The 19,731-nt window shown below is 48.8% G+C and overlaps 1 protein-coding gene across 1 annotated transcript; it reads right to left on the reverse strand.

Annotated features, from left to right (window-relative positions):
- Positions 1–647: 647 nt before the first annotated feature.
- LEP (leptin) lies at positions 648–5,060 on the reverse strand. The gene is given in 2 exon segments (NM_001003070.1): positions 648–3,397; positions 4,887–5,060. Coding segments are annotated over 2 exon segments (504 nt in total). The 5' UTR covers positions 5,031–5,060; the 3' UTR covers positions 648–3,037.
- Positions 5,061–19,731: the final 14,671 nt, after the last annotated feature.

The following is a 19,731-nucleotide window of genomic DNA, read 5'->3' on the forward strand; positions in this document are numbered from 1 at the left end:
CAAGCTGCCAAGTGACCTACTTACTTAAGCTGTTCCAGGCATATCTGACACCCTCCTAGCCTGCTACAGCTTCCCCTCATTCCTCCATCACTTAAACTAGTACTGAGGGAAGGGTTGGCAGTTGTCAACTCTACTCTGAAATCACCCAAGGAAGTGACTGTTTGATGGGCCAGTCCCCTCCTCCATCCTACCCTGCCCCCCTCACTCCCAGTCCTCCCCAGAACCTGGGTTGAAACTGTCAGGTTCTAACTGTATCACAGAGATGATTGTCTGTGCTCTGTGCCTGCAACGAGATAAGTTGTCTTTTCAAGCCTGTGCACCTGGTTGGGTCTGCTATTGGGCTTCATGTTGTTGTTTGCTTGCCAGATTTTTCCTTGTTGTTCTTTTTTTTTTTTTTTTTTTAAGTAATTTGGTGCTTCTCAAGGCTGATTTGCAGACCACACTGTGCCTCTGGGGCAGAATGTGCTCATTTTGCCAGCTCTGTGCTTTGGGGGAATCCTTTAGCCTGAATAACTGGTGGCCGGTTGTGGCCAAGCCTGGGCAGAGCTGACCCTGGTGAGGGAGGGAGGCCAGCCAGGCCTTGCCCTGTCACACACAAATAGCTCTTCTAAAGCCCCTCCACAAAGGGTGACAGAAAACAAAGACCAGGGGCAAAGTTAATTTATTTGACTTTTTTTTTTTTTAACAAGAAAAAAAATTTTTTAAGTTACAAAAAAAGACATTCATTTACATTTTAGAACTTTCACACTCTGAGAATGAGCCATGGTGCCAGGTTTGGGTAAGTGAAAGGCTTAAAAGATCCCAGCCTGGCTGGGTGGTAATGATTATCTAGGTCATACTCTCCAGAACGGGTCTTACTCTGTCTATCTCATGAATCTCCGTTCTAGAACTTTCGATTCTTGACCCTTCTGATATCAAATTTCTTTGACCACTGAAGACCTCTTCAACATGTCACTTTCCCTCCCGCCTTGCCTTTGGCAGCCTTTCTTTATAACTGACTGCACATACCTTCACCCCGGTGTCTCAGCATGAACAAAACAGCCTCCGCCATTCAGGCAATTCACATCCCTCACCTCCTGCAAAATCACCTCCAAGTCCTCTCTCCCTGTAAGCACTTCTGGTCTCCCCTGCCCAACCCTATTTGCACCTCCAGGGAGCATTACCTGGCTCCCGGGACACTCTGGGAGTCAGAGGTCCTGAACTCTAGTCTCGGCCCTGCTACTTGTCTGCCGTTATGGTCTTAGGTATGTTCTTAGTTCTTATTTTTAAATTGTCAGCTATGCTGCTGCTTCAGAGGGATGTGGCTACACAGTAATAAATGCTGCCGTGCCCTGAAAAGCAAAAATGCTACGAAGTGGGAGCAGGGTTAGCCTGTGGGCCCCTGAGCACTGACACTCTCAGTTCAGCATTTCCGCCTGCTGAGGAGTGCGCTGGTTCAGCTGCTCAGTTGCCATGGTGCGAGGCCAGCCTTTGCATGCTGGTGTGTGGCATTTTTACCATCTGGAATGCAAGGTCCCTGAGGGTAAGGCTGGATTTTAACGTTTACTTGGTGAGCTTCTCTAGCCCATAGCACCAATCAGGACTGAGCACAAAGTAGGTGCTCGGTCTTAAAGTTAATAGCTTTGATTCAAATTTCCTTGAACAGATCCACCACCTAGAGTATGATGGCCTCATCATAGTGGCAGGATGGTGGAAAACCCAAGCCTCCTTGTTCATCCCACCAAACGTGACCTCTGGTGGGAAGGGCATTCCTGGCGGCCCGGCACTCACCAGTGCCAGTCCAGGTCTTGGGACTATTCGCTAAAGCCCTAGAACTTCCCCCTGGAGTATAAATCTACCCCGAATGAGAGGGAAACATGGTCTTGTTTGGGTGAGCCAGTCAGATGAGAACCACAATTTGGCATGCAAATCCCAAGTAGGGGTACTTCCATGTTACAAATCCAGTGTGGGATCATCCCTAGACCATTCCAAGGCCCATACTAAGGACCCCTGCTCTGGGGATCACCACCTCCAGTGAGGGATCCTCATTCCCTGATAAGAAAGACCTGTCTCCAGCAATTGGAGAAGGCCAGCGCTCACAACTGCCCCAGTAAACAGTCGTCAGTGCCACTGCCCCCCCCATGGGTGGCTGGCAAAACCCCACAACCCCCGCTGAAGGAGTCATATCCTTTGTTATTCTCATTAAAACCACACTAAGTGGTTGCAGAGATGAGAACATGAACCCCCCTCCATTCGAAGAGCCCATCGCACAAATGTAATTCAAAAAATACATCCTGGATCCTTCCCCTTCCTGCTAACACGTTCTCCTACCTCCAGGTATACACATCTATATATCACACATGACAAAATTCATCTTCTTTTTGAAATAACCTGGTCCTTGGAGATCCGCTCAGGGCAATGCCATTGCAAACACTGTAATTTAACATCCGTCACAGTAGAAACATAGCCAGTTACCAAAGAACTAACTTGAGAGCCCTCAAGTCACTAGAAATGGGTTTGCCTCAGCCAGGCCCACCGATGGGATTGGAAATAGCATTCCTAGCTCTGGCTGGCCCCAAAGAGCCTGGAAAGGCTGATGTTTTGCTTTAAATCCATCCAGAATAAAATGCATAATAAATAATGTGTTGCTTGGGAGTTTGCAGCTATGTGGATGTAGCTTTCATGGTGCTCCCAGAATTCTCAGACAGAACCTTGCTTGATGGTCCAAAGGCTCAGCGGGTGCCTCCTGACATCACCCCAGGTCACGCTGAAGCATGCAGTGAGGGGGGAGGTGGCACAGGAAGGAAGCCTTTTGTGAGAACCCCAGATGCAGGTCACTGTTTGCCAGGTGGGTCCCCCTTCCCGGTGAGCATGGAATCCTGCATTCTTATCTTTGGTTTTGTGCCGTGGAGGCTTATGCCTTTGGAAGAGTGGCTCTGTGGTGTGAGAGAGAAACGGCTAGGGGCCAGGATAAAGGACACCCATACGGTCTCTCTCCTGGAGACACCTGGGAGCCCAGGTTCTCTCCTCGACTTGGGGAAGAGAAGCCTTCGAGGTCTCAGCACCCAGGGCTGAGGTCCAGCCGCCGAAGCATGTCCTGGAGGGCCGCCTGCAGTCTGCTCAGAGCCACCACCTCTGTGGAGTAGAGTGAGGCTTCCAGGACGCCGCCCAGGCTCTCAAAGGTCTCCAGGCCCCTGGCCCGGGGCAAGGGGCAGCTCTTGGAGGAGGCCAGCAGGTGGAGAAGGTCCCGGAGGTTCTCCAGGTCATTAGATATTTGGACCACATTTCTGGAATGCAGACTGTTGAGGATCTGTTGGTAGATGGCCAACGTCTGGTCCATCCTGGACAAACTCAGGACTGGTTGGAGCCCAGGAATGAAGTCCAGACCAGCGACCCTCTGTTTGGAGGAGACAGACTGCTGGGCCAGAGGAAAAGGGAGAGCAGGATCTCAGACAAGTCGGTTCTGCAAGGTGTCGGCCTCTCCCATGAGCGTGGAGGTCCGCTCTCTTGCTTGCCTCCTCTCCTCCTTCCTCACCACCCTGGCCCAGGCCCTTGTTTCTTGTGCCCCAGGGGCTGCCAAGCTTCCAAGCTGTTTCCTGGACTTCTGTACTCCTACTCTTCCCAAATCACCCTGCCCTCCCCTTCCAGACCAATCCTCGCAGGTGGTTCTCTCCTGGAAATGGCCTCTGCTGTAGACCCAGCCATGAGGCCTGATTCTTACTTAGTGAAGTCTCTTCCCCAGGCACTGAGGTCCTCCTGAAGTGCCCCTTCCCCAGACATCATCACCCTCTTTTGCCCCCAGAGGATTCCTTGCTCCCAGTCAGGTTCTCCAAGGCCTCTTACCCCCTCAGGAGTCAAGGCTGGACCTCCTCCACCACCCCCCTCCCCCGCCAAAGAGTGTCCCATCTCACTCCTCTGCTCCAGTAACACTGGTTACCAGGAGTTCTCCCCTTCTCCACTGCCTGTGGCACTCACTCTCTGCACCACCCAAGCCGGGACACTCTGGACCTATCATGCGTGGCCCCATGAAAGCAAGGAGACTCATAGACTTCTCTCTTAAAATGCCCAAGGCTCTTATCTAGTTCTGAGCTGTCCCTGCTTCTGGCCACCTAACTTCTTCCTGGCTGCCCAAGGCCACTGTCAGACATCCATAATGGGCAGGAGATGTGGAAATCTCTAGATTGCTCCGTGCTGGGCTCCGTGCTGGGTGAGCAAGCAGGCTTTTAAGACCAGGGGCTACTAAAAACCACAACTAAACTTTTAATGAGGGCATGCTGTGTTCTGGTTCTGTTAGGGTGGGTGAGGGGAGATCACTTGCTTTAACTAACTGAATCTCCTAACAATCTTGTGAAGTCCCTTATGATAGTCCCACTATCAGGCTATGGAAACTGAGGCTTCAAGACATTGAGGAATTAGCTTAAGATTTTACAGATAGAGAACAGAAGCGTGAAGATTCACATTTGGTCTTCCTAATTCCAAATACAGCTGTCATCTGGGAAATGGCTGAAGGTCTAGGCCTGTGGACCCCAGGGCTAACAGTAACAGGGAGAAGCTTCACGGGGCTAGAGTTCATCTAGGAAGAATGCCCAATGATGAGTACATTCTAGAGATGTGACAGAGGCCTAGAGGGGATGCAACTAGGAGTCTGGTCACCTGCCAGTGGGACACAAAGACCTTTATGGCTCTCTTTGGTCCTAGGCACTAGGACTTGCATCAGAGAGGAAGGAGAGGGAGAAGGTGGGAGATGGAGAGAGAGGAAGAGAAAAGGCTGCTGTTTGTACCACGGGGAGGTGTCAAGGCCACCATGGCCCCTATATGTGGCTGCACAGGCCTCAACTACCATCTGAGGTCCTGGTTTCCCCAAGGGCCGGTCTTGGTTCTACTTTGTCTTCCCAGACCCTCCCTACCGTGTGTGAAATGTCATTGATCCTGGCGACAATCGTCTTGATGAGGGTTTTGGTGTCATCCTGGACTTTTCGGATTGGCACAGCTTCAACACAGGACAGATAGGGCCAAAGCCACAGGAATCGGCACAGAGGTCCACAACGCATTTTCCTTCCCCGGCTGTGCTTCTTGGGCCTGAAAACAGAAGGAACCACGCATAGCAGGTTGCTGGTATCTCAGAAAATACCCATAAGTCCTGTTACCAACCTCATCATCGGATGTGGATAAAAATGAGACTTGCCTTCTGCCATAGCAATCATCTCAGTGTCAAAGACAATTTGTTATCTAGAATTACATTAATGAAATGCATGTCCGTGGGGAAGTAAGACCTGACCAAATAAACAACAAAGTGATGTGGAATAGACCACAGAGCAGTAAGCCAGTGCATGAGTGAATGGATGTCGTGGTATGACTTTATTGCAAGCTGTGAGGAAGAGATGGGCTTTTAAGGTCTGGTCTGAATCCAGCCATTTAATAGCTGCCTGACTTTAAACAGATCACAAAACCACTAAAAACTCCACCTTCATCTCCTGCAATATACCTATCTCTAGACTTTTATGAGGATCAAATGAGACAATGCATGTGCAAGAGCTTTAAAGGTGTTGTGAAATGTACTATATTACTATCCTTATTACTAGAGATTATGTTACTTGCCGTCTCCATTACTCTCCCATGGCAGCCTACCGATACCTCTGTGATGGCATTTATCACTGGTTTTATTACTTCCTTTCTCTCCTACTGGGAGCCTGAATGCAGCCAGCACTGGCAGAAGATCTGCTAATGTGTCAGATACAGCGCCAGGCACCAAGGATAGAATCGTGAACAACAGATGCTCTCTACTCTCAGGTTGCTTATGCTTTTTTTTTTTTTTTTTTTTTAAGATTTTACTTATTTATTCATGAGAGACACAGAGAGGCAGAGACATAGGCAGAGGGAGAAGTAGGATCCCCATGGGGAGCCTGATGCAGGACTTGATCCAAGGACCCTGGAATCACAACCTGAGCCAAAGGCAGAAGCTCAACCACTGAACCACCCAGATGCCCCACTTATGCATTAATAAGAGAGATAAACAGGTAAGCAGACCATTCCAATACAGGAAGAATAAACTTCACAAGAAGAACAAGTGCAAGATGTCACAGGAGTACAAAGGGGGCTCTCTGAAAGAGGTGTCACCTGAGCTGGGTATTAAAAACCCAGTATGGGTTAGTAAGAATGGAGAGTGGTTGCCACAAGAGGCCAGAAAACAGTTGGTTTAAAGGCATGGAGGCAGAAGAGACTATATAACGTGTTCATCCAGAATGTTTGACACTTTCAAAGTCATGGCACAATGAATTCTAATATTAATAATATGCAGATCCTTGAATAAGCAGCAAAGTTTTAATGAGATACATAAGACAAAAGGTAATAAAGTTAAATGTATGCGAGTCTGTGATCCATGCTAAGGTTGTGTGCATGAGCCTGAAATGATAATCAAATGTAAGTAAATATTAGCATGAAGGTTCTGGAGAAGGCAAAAGGGTTAATCTCTGCTTTTTATGTTTTGTCTCATCTGGGTCTTAATAAAAACAGATGATACATTTTCTGTCCACAGGTGGCAATATTAGTATAATTCATATTCTGGCAATATAATAGAAATAAACTATTTATATATTATTTATAAGGCTTGCTCAAAGGTATGCTTTTGTTTTTAAAATTTTATTTATTTATTTAAAAGAAAGAGTGAGCACAGGCAAGGGGGAGGGGCAGAAGGAGAGGGAGAAGCAGGCTCCCTGAAGGGAGCCTGATGCAGGGCTCCATCCCAGGACCCCGGGATCATGACCTGAGCCAAAGGCAGATGCTCAACCACCGAGCCATCCAGGTGCCCCAAAGGTATGCTTTTAATCTGAAATTTATAAAAAGGGGGAAAAGGAGGGTCAAGAAAATGTGTTAACTTGCTCAAACAAGCAAGTGGCAGAGTCAGGCTTCTGCTTAACCCAGAAAGGCTGGGGTGCTTTCTACCCACCCTACAGTTTCTCCAGCCTCTAGGGAGAGCCCCAAATTACAAACCACCCCAATGCTCAACAAGATACCTCCTGGGACCATGGCCTTTGGAAACAAATACCTTGCTCTAGGCTGATGCTATGCGATTGCACCCCCACATCGACTTCGAATATGAAAATATCCTTTTTTTTTTTTTAAGATTTATTTATTTATTCATTCAGAGAGAGCGAAGAGAGAGGCAGAGACACAGGCAGAGGGAGAAGCAGGCTCCACGCAGGAAGCCCGATGTGGGACTCGATCCTGGGTCTCCAGGATCACACCCCGGGCTGCAGGCAGCACTAAACCGCTGCGCCACCAGGGCTGCCCCGAATATGAAAATATCCTATGTAATTCAGGAGGAGGCACATCAGATGTTTCTATGCTTGTTTTCTCTCTTAAAAAGTGGAAGCTCCCTCTATTAACTACTGATTATGTGAGTAAACATTTCCACCAAAGGTTTTTGGAATGGAGTTAAATAGAACTAATCCCCAGTATGATTCCATGAAGCCCTAGCAAAGGTGGAAAGTATAGTGGTTAGGTCCCAGGGTTTCAGTGAGTCCCTAGGCAAATTCTTAACTTCCCTACAGAATCCGTTCCCATTAGTGAAATGAAATTTTTTTTTTTTTTTTTTTTAGTGAAATGAAATTAATAACACCACCTGGCTCTAAAGGGTAAATGAGGTGAACCTGTCAACCCTCTGCCTGTTGTGCGTTTTTGTGCCGAGGGGCAGGGGATGGGGGAGGTCAGCAATTTGGGAATTGTGTGGTTACTGGGCAGGGCTTGAAACACTGGGGTAACATTGCCTGTAGCCAACCCCAAATCTAGCATTTGGCCCGTTGCCTCCCTTGGGCATTCTCAACAGGGTGCCTGGTATTTCTGGGTGTTCCCCCTGCAGCACAAGATTGAATGGTACCCTTTTCTAGGATTCTTGGGTATGACACCCTCCTTCCCGAGAGAATTTATTACCAGATTAACTCTGCTCGTAGTCGCTCTCACATAATGGCCACCATGTAACATCTGAGTGGGAAAACAGTTTTACAAGCCCCTCTATTACCGCTGATAATATGCTTCAGTGGATGCAGAAAATACATTGTAGTTCCTTGAAATGTGGAACTGAGAAGCTGCTGGTAAATCTGCCTAAGAGGAGGAGGCCAGATTTAGGGGAGTTCTGTAGAGAATCCATACCAAGTCCATCTGAGATCCAAGTGGAGGAGAGAACGTGGCCCACCAACACACACAATACATGTGCTTGCATACACAACACACATCACATACACAAACACATCAACACATCAAACCCTTTTAGTAGAAGCAGGTAGTTGTCTCCAATATCTATTCTTTCCTTCTTCCCAAGTAATAGAATATCCAAGTTTAGATGGTGATGTGCCATCGAGAATAAATACTACACTTCTCAGCTTCCCCCAACTAGGTTTGGCTATGCCACTAAAGTCTGGCCATTAAGTATCAGCATGGGTGCTGTGTGGCAGCTCTTGGGTTGTGTGCCTCTGCCTCTTCCTTTTTCATCCCTTCCCCCATCCCATGCCTGAGCTGCAGATGTGGTAGCCGGGGTTCTGGTGCCATCTTGGATCACCTTATGAATGGTGGGCTAGAGAGCTGGAGACCAGGTCCCTGAGGACTTTGTGGAGCTGAGTGACATACTGGCTGCAGACTGCCCCCACCACGCCCCACCCAGACTTGTGCTATGTGTGTGAGAGAGACATAACCTCTGTCTTGGTTAAGCCACTGTTATTTTGGGTCTCTGCTAAATGCAACCAAACTTAATGCTAGTTGATTTATATGCCTGGACATGGGCATCAGGACAAAGTGGATGTTGAGTGTTCCTGGGTTCACCTGAGTACCTGGGTGGGGCCTGGCTGTGGCCCAAGAAGATGGCTGGCAAGAGCAGAGTTTAGGGACCAGAGAGGGGAGGGATAATTCAAGACAGCAACTACAACTTCACTAAGCACAGCGCCTGACACATAATAGTTACTCAGTGGATAGCAGCTGGTTGACAGCTAATGTGTACTGATCGCTCACTGTGGGCCACGTACAAAGATGAAATCACAGGAGGGTGGGAATCGGGACTAGGAAGGGACAAGGCTGAAGACTGCTGGTTTTCTCAGAAGCCCAGGGAATACACTGCAGTATTTAATGTTGTCAACTATTAACACATATTATTTGTTAGAGACAAAAGTAAAGAACAAAACTGTGCTCTTGAACAACCAGTTTGCATAATTAGCTGTAACTCAAGGAAGAATGTTTAAACAGACAGCATGCCCAGGGTAACTCAGGGGAGGGAGACGTGTGTAAAATTATGAGCTCTAGAGTTCAGCAGAACTCTGCTTGAGTTGGAGTTCAGGACCTTGGGCAAGTTTGCCGAACTCTCTCACACTCAATTTTCTCAGCTATAAAATGGGAATGATACAAACTGTCATTCCCACTTGAGGCTGTCCTGTGGATGAAATGAGGTAATGTGTGCAAAGTGCTAACTCCTTGCCTGGCATATGGTCAACCCCAATACACCTTAGCTGTTATCACCACTATTTCCAGCTAAGGAATCAAGGAGGTGTCTTGGAGGAGGTGGCATTTCATAAGGGCCATAAGAGTCTGGAGGAATTGGGTTTGTGAAGGTGGAGGAGAGGAGCAGCCCAGCCGAGGGCTCAGAGGCTGAAGAACCCCTGTGAGCTCAGAACACGGTGGCTCACAGCCTGCATGAGAGGTGTGATGGGCCAGGAGGTGGGGAGGGCTTGGGCCCTGAGTGCCGAGTAAGGAGGCTAGGCTTCTTTCATGGAAGTGAGGAGCTCTGACCATTCCCAGGCTAATGCTTTCAGCCCAGGTGACAAGAAGGATGGAGATGGAGATTGGCAAAGGCACGGGGAGGGAGTTGCAACACCACTGATTTGCTCAGTTTTGCTTGATTTGCTGGTTACGGCTGGTGGAACCTCAGGCAGACCTATCCAGCTAACAGCTGAGATTGGGAGTCACATTCAGAAAAACAGGGCCACACAAGTAGACCGAGCAGTGCCCAGGTGGAAAGAGCCAAGGTGGGAGGAACAGGGAGGACAAAGGTGATTGTCAGCCAGCTGCCTGGGCTGCAAAACCTTTTCTCTCTAGAAGTTTCCAAAATGGTTTTGAACATTTAGGAGCTGTCATTGTCTGAGAGTTAAAAGGTGAACTGTTGACATGTTAATACAACATCCTGTCTCCTTTATTTCTCTCTGCCCATTATTCAAGCGGGGCCTGGGGAGGGAGATGGGTACCTCCGGGGGTACCAATGGGTGGCTTGCACACTGGCCAAGGCCTCCCATTCACTCTGCTGGTGCCCTGCTCATCCTCTGGACTTCCTGTTCACCAGCTTTCACTGTCACTTTCCCTCTCCCTAATTAAGACCCTGCCACTCCCCATCATCTTTACCAGCATCCCCTACTATTCCCCTATACTGGTGCACTGGAGAAGAAAGGAGAAAAACCAGAAAATGGAGCCTCCCAGGGAAAAGGAAATGTCACCATAGAAAACAGTTCCAACAGTTCCAAGGCCAGGAGGAGAGGTGCACATAACCACACCTTCCATGCCACCACAGTTTCTACTGCCCAGGTTCACCTGGGGCCTGGGTGCCGGTCCTACCTCTATTCATCTTTAGCTGACCCCCCCAACCCTGCCCCACTTCTATGAAGGCCCCCTCACCTCTGCCTTCACCACAGACAAGCTCACCCCTTCCTTCCCCCAAGAAGCTGCTGGCCTCCAGATATGACCTCCTTCACCTTCACTCTGGTCCTAGGAAATGAGGCAGACCAGCCTCTATGCCAAGATAGGGGGTGTGCTTCTCTAGATCTAGGCTGGATGGTTTGCTGGGCCAAGGTCAGGCCTGCCTATAGCCTTCTGATGAAGGCAGTGGGGGGCAAGGAGAGCTTAGGGTCACAGAGCCATTTGCTGGTGGGGACTGCTAGCCTTGAGCTATCCAAAGTCCCACGTCTTCTCCTGGTTGAAAGCGCCAGAAGTTAACAGGGACCCAGCACATACTTCTCTCTTCCTTCTCTTCTCCAGCCATGGGGATTTCTACACCCCTCTCTTCAATAATCCTTGATGTGCTAGTGTGAATTAAATTCAGATAATGTGATATTTGCTATTAATTATGAGGGAAAAGCTTTGGATGGTCTAAGCCTTTCCTTGCAGAAATTCTTCCTGTGGGCTCCCTCTCATCCTTTCCTTCTACTCTGCTTTCCTGTCTCCGTAATTCTAAGTTGGAAGGGACTTGGGGACAAGGAATAAACAAAGGATGAATAGAGACAGAGAAGCCTGGATGCTGGTCATTCAAGCTACTCAGAATCCAGTGGAACAAACAGAAGCTTAAATAACTCACTTTAATACAATCTCATCAAGGTTATGAGGAAGGAACATAGAATCTGGGGAGCATAGAGGAAAGAAGTAACCCTAGAAAGGTGAGGACAGCTTTGCAAATGAGACAGTATTTGAACTGAGACCTTAAGGACAGGAGTCCTCCAGGCGGAAGAAGGCAAGCAGGGCATTCCAGACCAATGTGACAGTGTGGAGTTGGGAAAAACTATGGTGGGTTTAGGAGAATTCAATATGGCAGAATGATAGAGCATGTAAGGCTAGAGAGCTAGAATGTCCCAGGCTGGATTCCACCTCGTGGGGGAATCTGCCCTCTCAGAACACACACACACGCCCTGGAGGGGCATGACCAGTGGTAGGCAAGAGACCGAGAATACTCTTCTCCTCCTTCTATCTCTTTCTCCTCCAAACCCTGATCCGGTCAATTACCATCTCTTCCAGGAATTGAAAGTAGGGCTTCAGAGAGCCCAGTTTGTCTCTGTTGAGGGCTCAGAAGCTCCAGGTTAGCTGCGATTGCCCTCATGTGCATGGAATAGCTGAGGAAGACCAGAGTTCATCCTGTAACAGGTGGGTTACAGTCAGTGCCTATGCTCCTTCCTGAACCTTCTTTCTGGTTCCTCACCTTGTTGGTTCTGGACCCTCCCTGTCCTTAGCCTCCACTGTGAGATACTCTTCCACGTAGACTCGGGTACATTTCAGCTCTCTGATTATATTTTTTAATCCAGGGGATATAGATAAACACAAGTAAGAGGAACAAATGTCAAGAAATCAAATTCACTTACTGTGAGTGATATACTCCTAAGAGTTCTGTTTTTTAAATGTGGGTTGCAATATGTTGTTTGACACACTGAGCTAGCATGAGTGGTTTTCTCTTATCTGCAACTGAAAGCCTTGTTTCAGAAATGTTAACCTACTTAACCAGCAGCCAGAGTGTGGGTGTGGGGGTTATAGTCTTCGTACTCCTCATAAACCACCCTCAGATCTGATCCTCATTAGGGATAACACATGGGTTTCCAGTGTCAACTCTGATCAATTTTTAGCAGCTACCTGGAGCACTGTGTGGAGGCGGCCCTGAAGTTCCTCAGAGGCGAGAGGGTACCTCCATCAACTAGTGATGTCTTCCAGGTGCAGGAGTCGGGGACGTGCTACTTGTTCCAGCATTTCCCGAGGGCCTGGCACACAGCAGGTACTCATTAAATAATTGTTGAAATAAATCAAATATTTCCCATCTCTGATCTTCATTGTCTCACCAGGTTAACCTACCTCTACTGTGGTTCACCTGCGCCTGTCTCAAAGTCACATCGTAGAATTCACTTTTGCCCAGCAGGAATCCCTAGGAAATTATTTTTTAAAAGATCTTATTTATTAATTAGAGAGAGAGAGAGAGTGCACAGAGGGAGAGGGGGAGAGAGAGAAGCAGATTCCCTGCTGAACAAGGAACTCAATGCAGGGCTCCATCCCAGGACCCCGAGACCATGACCTGAGCTGAAGGCAGATGCTTAACTCACTGAGCCACTCCAGGCACCCCCCTAGGAAACTTTCTTAATGATAGAAATCACTTTGGCTTCCACATCTCCCTTTAACGGGTCTCTTGGTTGGCTTCCTGCACCTTTTATGTGTCCTCCAGCACCATGTGGATCCCCATTCCTTTCAGCTTCCTTAGTTCCATTCATCAGCCTGGCTCCAGCTGCTCTGGGCCTCCTGCCCTCCTCAGAGACCCCTCTCCCTCTTTTCTTCTCTGTAGCCCCCGCCTTTGCACTCCTCCCCAGCCCAGTGCATCCCCAGACTACAAGCACAATGTGCACACAGGTGGGGATGAAATCTTCAATGAAATCAGTGAGATGTCGGCATTGGCACCGAGCACGAATCCAGTTCTGGAGCGGGGCAGGGGGGATACTGACAAACTGAGCAGGAAAGCTTGTAAAATGCAGTTTGCACATCTGTTGTCACACATAGAATAAGCACAAAGAACTCCCTGAGCCCAGGCATCAGGTGTGCTGTTTTTAAGCAGAAACAACCTCTTTCTACTTCTCTAAGACAACTGTGTGGACAAAGTAGAATTTCAAGGCTCTGGGCTGGCAGGCCAGAACGGAGCTGCTGCCATGGAACCCTACTGCTGGGAAGGACAGGGTCTACTGATTGACTGCAAGACAATTTGGCTCAATTTTCCTTTAAATCACACGCATGCTGTTCATGGATGCATACCTCCCAAGGACTCCACTTCCCTGAAGCCCTATCTCTCTCCTCAACCCCCTCATCCCCTTGGGTGACATCTAGGCTGGAGCGGGGACAATGACTGGGTCTGTGAGTAGAGCTCTCCCAAGTGGCCACCTCCACACCCTGCACAGGCCACTCAGACATGAAAGGCATCTGCCTGCGGCTGAAAGGCAGGAATTCATTGCAATCTCCCTGGCTCTGTCCTTGGCGCTTGGAGCCATTTCCTGGAACGGAGGGGGAGGAAAATATTTCCCCCAAATACCAAGAAGAGTTATTTTGGGCATAAGATGTACAAAATATGAGAAGGACGCTCCTTTGGCCAACATGGAAACGTTCCCCTCAGCCTAATGTCCTCTATTGCTAGAAAAGGGAAGAACCTAAAAACATTCACTGTTTTTCTCTTGCCTTCTCCCCCTACCTAAGTGAGAGAAATGATTGGCTTGACATCTCTGCTCATGAGGACGTTAGAATGGCAGCGACTATGGTTCTGCAGACCAACCTGGTGGGAAAGAGATTGGGTATCTCTCTCCCACTAGTCCCAGCTCACTGCTGCCCACCTCAGAACTCTACAGGGGAACTTAAGAGGGATGACAGTGGTTAGGTCCTACAAGGGGGAGGCAAGGAACTATGCTCCTTGGTCTGGCCTACAAGTATCTGCCCTCTGCCCTGCCCACCCCAAAGACCACCCTTCTAGCAGAAATCAATCCTTTCATCCTCTCCCAAACTGCTCTTCTCAAATGACAAGCAGGCCGCTTGTCTTGGATCCAGCTGTAAGTAAGGATTCACAATTCCAAAATGCCACCATCTTGAAGCTCTAGAAACTGGAATGGGAAGACAACCACACTCACAGTGAATGTAAACCAGGCCAGGAGAGGAGGGGACTCGACCTGGGGCCCACCTGCCAACAGCGGGTATTTGCGGTATTGACTAGAGAGGCCGTAACAGTTGGGAAACATGCAGTAGGCCCTTCCGTGACCTGCTGCTCTGTCACCTTAGAAAACCCCAGTTTCTTTTTTTTTTTTTTTTTTAAAGATTTTATTTATTTATTCATGAGAGACACAGAGAGAGAGAGGCAGAGACACAGGCAGAGGGAGAAGCAGGCTCCATACACGGGGAGCCCGACGTGGGATTCGATCCCGGGTCTCCAGGATCACGCCCTGGGCCAAAGGCAGGCGCTAAACCGCTGCGCCACCCAGGGATCCCAGAAAACCCCAATTTCATCCACTGTGAAGAAGACCGTTGGCTTGGCTTGAAGGCCAGATGTGGTGAGACTCGTCAGAATCTCTCTGAGACATTTGGGGTTCTTCCTGAGTTTTCTTTCCGCCTCTACTCCGCAGTGCTTCCCTTCCTAGGCTTTGGCCTTATACAAATCCTTGCAATCAGACACCAGAGATGAAGACCCCCCGCTGGAAAATGATGCCCGAATTCTTAGCCGCGGAGCAAAAGCTAGTCCTCAGAAACCCAGCGCTCATCCCGAACCCCCAGCGCCCTCAACTTCACCGCCTCCGGATGGGGGCAGGGTACCCTGATCTTTGGGGATGTGCTCGAGGCAATTTCCACAGCATCTCAGCAGCTGGGCCGCGGGCTCTGACAGTCTCCTGGGGCCCCGGCGGCTCCATGGCACAGATTCCTGCTCCGTGGGCACCGGCACAGCCCGGCCCCGAATCCAGATCTCCCCGCTGCCTTCCCTCCCGTCAGAACCCCGCCACGAAGCCGCCAAGGTCCAGAACCAAGCCATGCGCCCCGCCCCCTCGCGCGCCTCAGTTTCCCCGGCGTTCGGGGGGGTGGGGGGTGGTGCCTGGCCCAGAAAGACCGGCGGAGAGGGAAAGAGCAGCGCGCCCGGGCCCTTACCTCGCAGCTGCTGGCGCCGCGACTCCTCCGGGGCTCCATGCCTGCCCGCCCCTCTTATAGCCGCCCGAGCGCAACTTGCGCAACTGGCCGGCAGGCCCGCCGCACCCCGAGCGCCAGCCCCCGCCCCGCCCGGCGGCGGTCGCGGGCCCGGGCCTCGAGGGAGGGCCTCGGCTGCCGGAGCCCGCGCGCCCCCGGGGCGGCCCCAAGGGCGGGGGCGGCTGGCGGGAGCGCCGCGTCCTCGAGGGCCCGGGCCCGCCGGGGACCTCGACCAAGCGGAGCTGCCCCGACGGCCCGGCTCTCCGTGCGCCCCGCGCCCGCCGGGATGGGCCGGGGTGGGGTCGGCTCCCGCGCCCAGGCGCGCGCTCCGCCCGCTCCACTGGGCGCAACGCCCCGAGCCCGGCCGGGCACGCGGCCCTCGGAGCGGCTCGGACGCCCCGCGAGTCCTCCTCTACCCCGGGTTTCCCGCGTACGCAGGACGGTGCACGCAGCCGCATTTCCTCACCCGGCCTGGGAGTAGGAGCCTGAGCCTTCGTCGGGCTTGAGGGACGCGGAAAACTGAAGTCCATGGAGGTTCAGTGACTTTCCCCAGAACCACCAGCTGGGAAGGAGTAGCGATGGGCAGGGAGCCCCGTTCGCGTCCCCACAGGGGGAGAGCAGCCCTGAAACCGAACCGTTAAGCACCAGCCCATCTTTTGAGGGGCCAGTTGGCAAGTTCTTTTTATTTATTTATTTATTCATTCATGAGAGACACAGAGAGAGAGGCAGAGACAAGAAGCAGGCTCCATGCGGGAAGCCCGACGCGGGACTCGATCCTGGGTCTCCAGGATCCCGCCCTGAGCCAAAGGCAGGTGCTAAACCGCTGGGCCACCGGGGCTGCCCCGGTTGGCAAGTTATGTGGGTGAGCCAAATCCGACCACCACCAGGACCACCATGGCCCCGAGCTAGGAATGGTTTTTGCATTTTTAAAGAGTTGAAAAATATAAAAATAAAAGAAGAATAGTTATGGACATGACCATTATATGAAGTTTACATTTTGGCATCCCTAAGTAAAGTTTTGAATTTTATCCAAAAAATTCCGGGGGCAACTTTTCCCTCTTGTACCTACATACCCTCTGATGTCGCCTCTTGGTCTGAAAAGCCTAAAATGTTTATCATCCCACCCTTAGAGAGAAAGTTTGCCAACCCTGGAACTAGAAAATACATTGCACGTTAGCTCTTCTGGGTCTTTATTCCTGCCAGTCGTGGGCGGGCATGCAGGACTGCTCAATCAGGCCTTCTCCAAGCACCGGGGTCTCTTCTTCCTGGTTGAAGTAGCTTGTCCTGGTCACCTTTCCAGCCAACTCCCCTCATTCCAACTGGCTTGCGTGACCTCTTCCCACCTCTGCCCACAGGCTGTAAGTGGAAGGCAGGCATCAAGTCTCCCTTTTATAAGTCCTGGTAACCGGGGGGCCGCCTGGGTGGCTCAGTGGTTGTGTGTCTGCCTTTGGCTCAGGTGGTGATCCCAGGATTTTGGGATCGAGTACCACACAGGCCTCCCTTCAGGGAACCTGCTTCTCCCTCCACCTATATGTCTGCATCTCTCTGTGTTCTTGATGAATTAAGAAAAAAAAAAAAAAATCCTGGTACGTTTGCAGTGCCAGGTGCATGTGCTCAGAAGAAGTTTCCCGAACAGAACCTCAGGGGCAACATGCACCACAGAACTGATTATTTCTGACCTTCAGTATTAGTGCCACCATAGTGGGGGGACTCCTCTAGACTCAAGGCCACCGGGAAGCAGATATTTAAAATGTGGGAAAACACACCTGCAGTGATGATGGTGTGGAGGGGACATGGAACGGTAGGCTGACATAGGTCCTGGCGGCACCATCAGATCACATTGGAGACTTTCTTATGGAAACATGTTCCCCAAAGGTTGTGTGCTCCATCAAGACTGCAGGGCTCTGTTTTGTTCACTGCTATATACCCAGCTCATAGTCCAGGATCTAGCATGATGTATATCATTTTTAAGACATCTTTTTATTTTTTATTTTTTTTAAGATTTCTTTTATTTATTCATGAGTGACACAGAGAGAGAGAGAGGCACAGACATAGGCAGAGGGAGAAGCAAGCTCCATGCAGGGAGCCCGATACAGGACTCGATCCCGGGACTCCAGGATCACGCCCTGGGTCGAAGGCAGATGCCCAACCGCTGAGTCACCCAGGCGGCCGTTTAAGACATCTTTTTAAATGAAAATTTCAAACATATGGAAAAGTATGCATCACCTAGATTTAATGATTATTGTCTTCCCATATTTGCTTCATTTACTTTTTGGCTAAAATATTTTAAAGCCAATTGCAAACATCATGACATTTCATCCTTAAATACTTCAGTTTGTGTCTCTAAAAGATAAGGAAGTGGGTGCCTGAGTGGCTCAGTGGTTGAGTATCAGCCTTTGGCTCAGGTTGTGATCCCAGAATCTTGGGAATGAGTCCCGCATCAGGCTTCCTGCAGGGAGCCGGCTTCTTACTCTGCCTGTGTCTCTGCCTCTCTCCATGTCTCTCATGAATAAATAAGTAAAATTTTTAAAATAAATAAATAAAAATAAGGAAGCATTTCCCCCATAACCACGAGACTATCATCAGACAATTATAATTTCTTAGCATCACAAAAGAGCAACACTACATTCAAATTCCCCCAAATATCTCAAATATGTCATTTATAGTTGCTTTGTTTGAGCCTGGTTGTTTTGCACTTATTTAATAACTATTTATTGAAGGGAGGAAGAAAGGAAATTGAGCTAATATTTATGGAAGTCAGAAAGTGTTAGCACTGCCTATGATTTGTAATTGTACTGCCACCAAAAAGATGGGAAACCAACTAAATGTGCAACTTAAGAAACTGATAAGATTATTGAAAAGCCACCACTTAAAAGCAATATGCACACATTAAAAATTATGTGTTAAATTATTAAATATATTAAATGATTAATATATCAAAATATAATATTTAATGATGCAGGAAAAATAATTCTGTTTTGTGAACTGGAAAGAATCTGATTACTGGGCATCTGGCTGGCTCAGTTGGTAGACCATGTGACTCTTGATCTTGGGGTTGTGAGTTCGAGTCCCACGCTGGGTGCAGAGCTTACTTAAAGAAGTAAACAATAAATAAATCAAGAATCCAATTATAAAACGATGTTTTCTGATCACACACATTCACACTAAAATATACGATATTGCTTCTGGCAGTGGGATTAGAAATGATATTTAATCTCTTTTTTGTGCTTTTCAGCTTTTAAAAAGTGTCTACAATAGAATTACTTTTTTTTTTTTTTTTAAGATTTTATTTATTTATTCATGAGAGACACAGAGAGAGAGGCAGAGACACAGGCAGAGGGAGAAGCAGCTCCATGCAGGGAGCCTGACTCGATCCCAGGTCTTCAGGATAAAACCCTGGGCTGAAGGCGGCACCAAACCGCTGGGCCTTCGGGGCTGCCTTGGAATTATGTTTTAAAGAGAAATACTTTACTGTGCTTTGTGTTGTTTTCATATACCAGCTGTTGAACTCACTGCAATCAAGCTTTCCTTGTCCCCATCATCTTTATAACTTGGCTCTAAGTAAGGGCTTAGCTTATTTGCAAGAGGTCCTGGCAGCCTGGGTTATTTGTCTCAGTGGCACCGTCTTCAGGGTTGTGGGCTGGATTTGAACAGAGCTCTTGCATGAACATCAAGCAGCACTTGAGACTACATTGCATGGATATGGGCTGCCTATCTGTCTATCCATCACCTATACTTGGTTGGTTAATAAATCTTTGTTATTTTATTTTTAATGAAATATTATCTAATAAAGTATTATTTTCATAATTCAAAAGGGACAAAGAAATACGAAAACTCAGTCTCTTTCCAATCCTCCCTCTTTCCCTAGAAGCAACTGTTACTACCAGTTTCTAGTGTGTCCTTCCATGGATGTTCTTGTTCTATTCTTCAGCCAACTATTTGCTTAAAAAAAAACCAAAACCCACACAAATGATATTATAGTAAATACAGTACTCTTCCTGCCCCTTGTCTTGAAATATGTTTTATTTTGGCAAATTTGAAATCTCCATAATACATTTACAAGAAAACATGACCTAACAAATCCCCACGTACCCATCATACAGCTTCAACCATTATTTTTTATTTTTTATTTTTTTTACGTTTTTATTTATTTATGATAGTCACAGAGAGAGAGAGAGAGAGAGAGAGAGAGGCAGAGACACAGGCAGAGGGAGAAGCAGGCTCCATGTATCGGGAGCCTGACGTGGGATTCGATCCCGGATCTCCAGGATCGCGCCCTGGGCCAAAGGCAGGCGCCAAACCGCTGCGCCACCCAGGGATCCCAGCTTCAAC

Source organism: Canis lupus, chromosome 14 (genome assembly GCF_011100685.1).
Source record: "Canis lupus familiaris isolate Mischka breed German Shepherd chromosome 14, alternate assembly UU_Cfam_GSD_1.0, whole genome shotgun sequence".
Classification (NCBI taxonomy): Eukaryota; Metazoa; Chordata; class Mammalia; order Carnivora; family Canidae; genus Canis; species Canis lupus.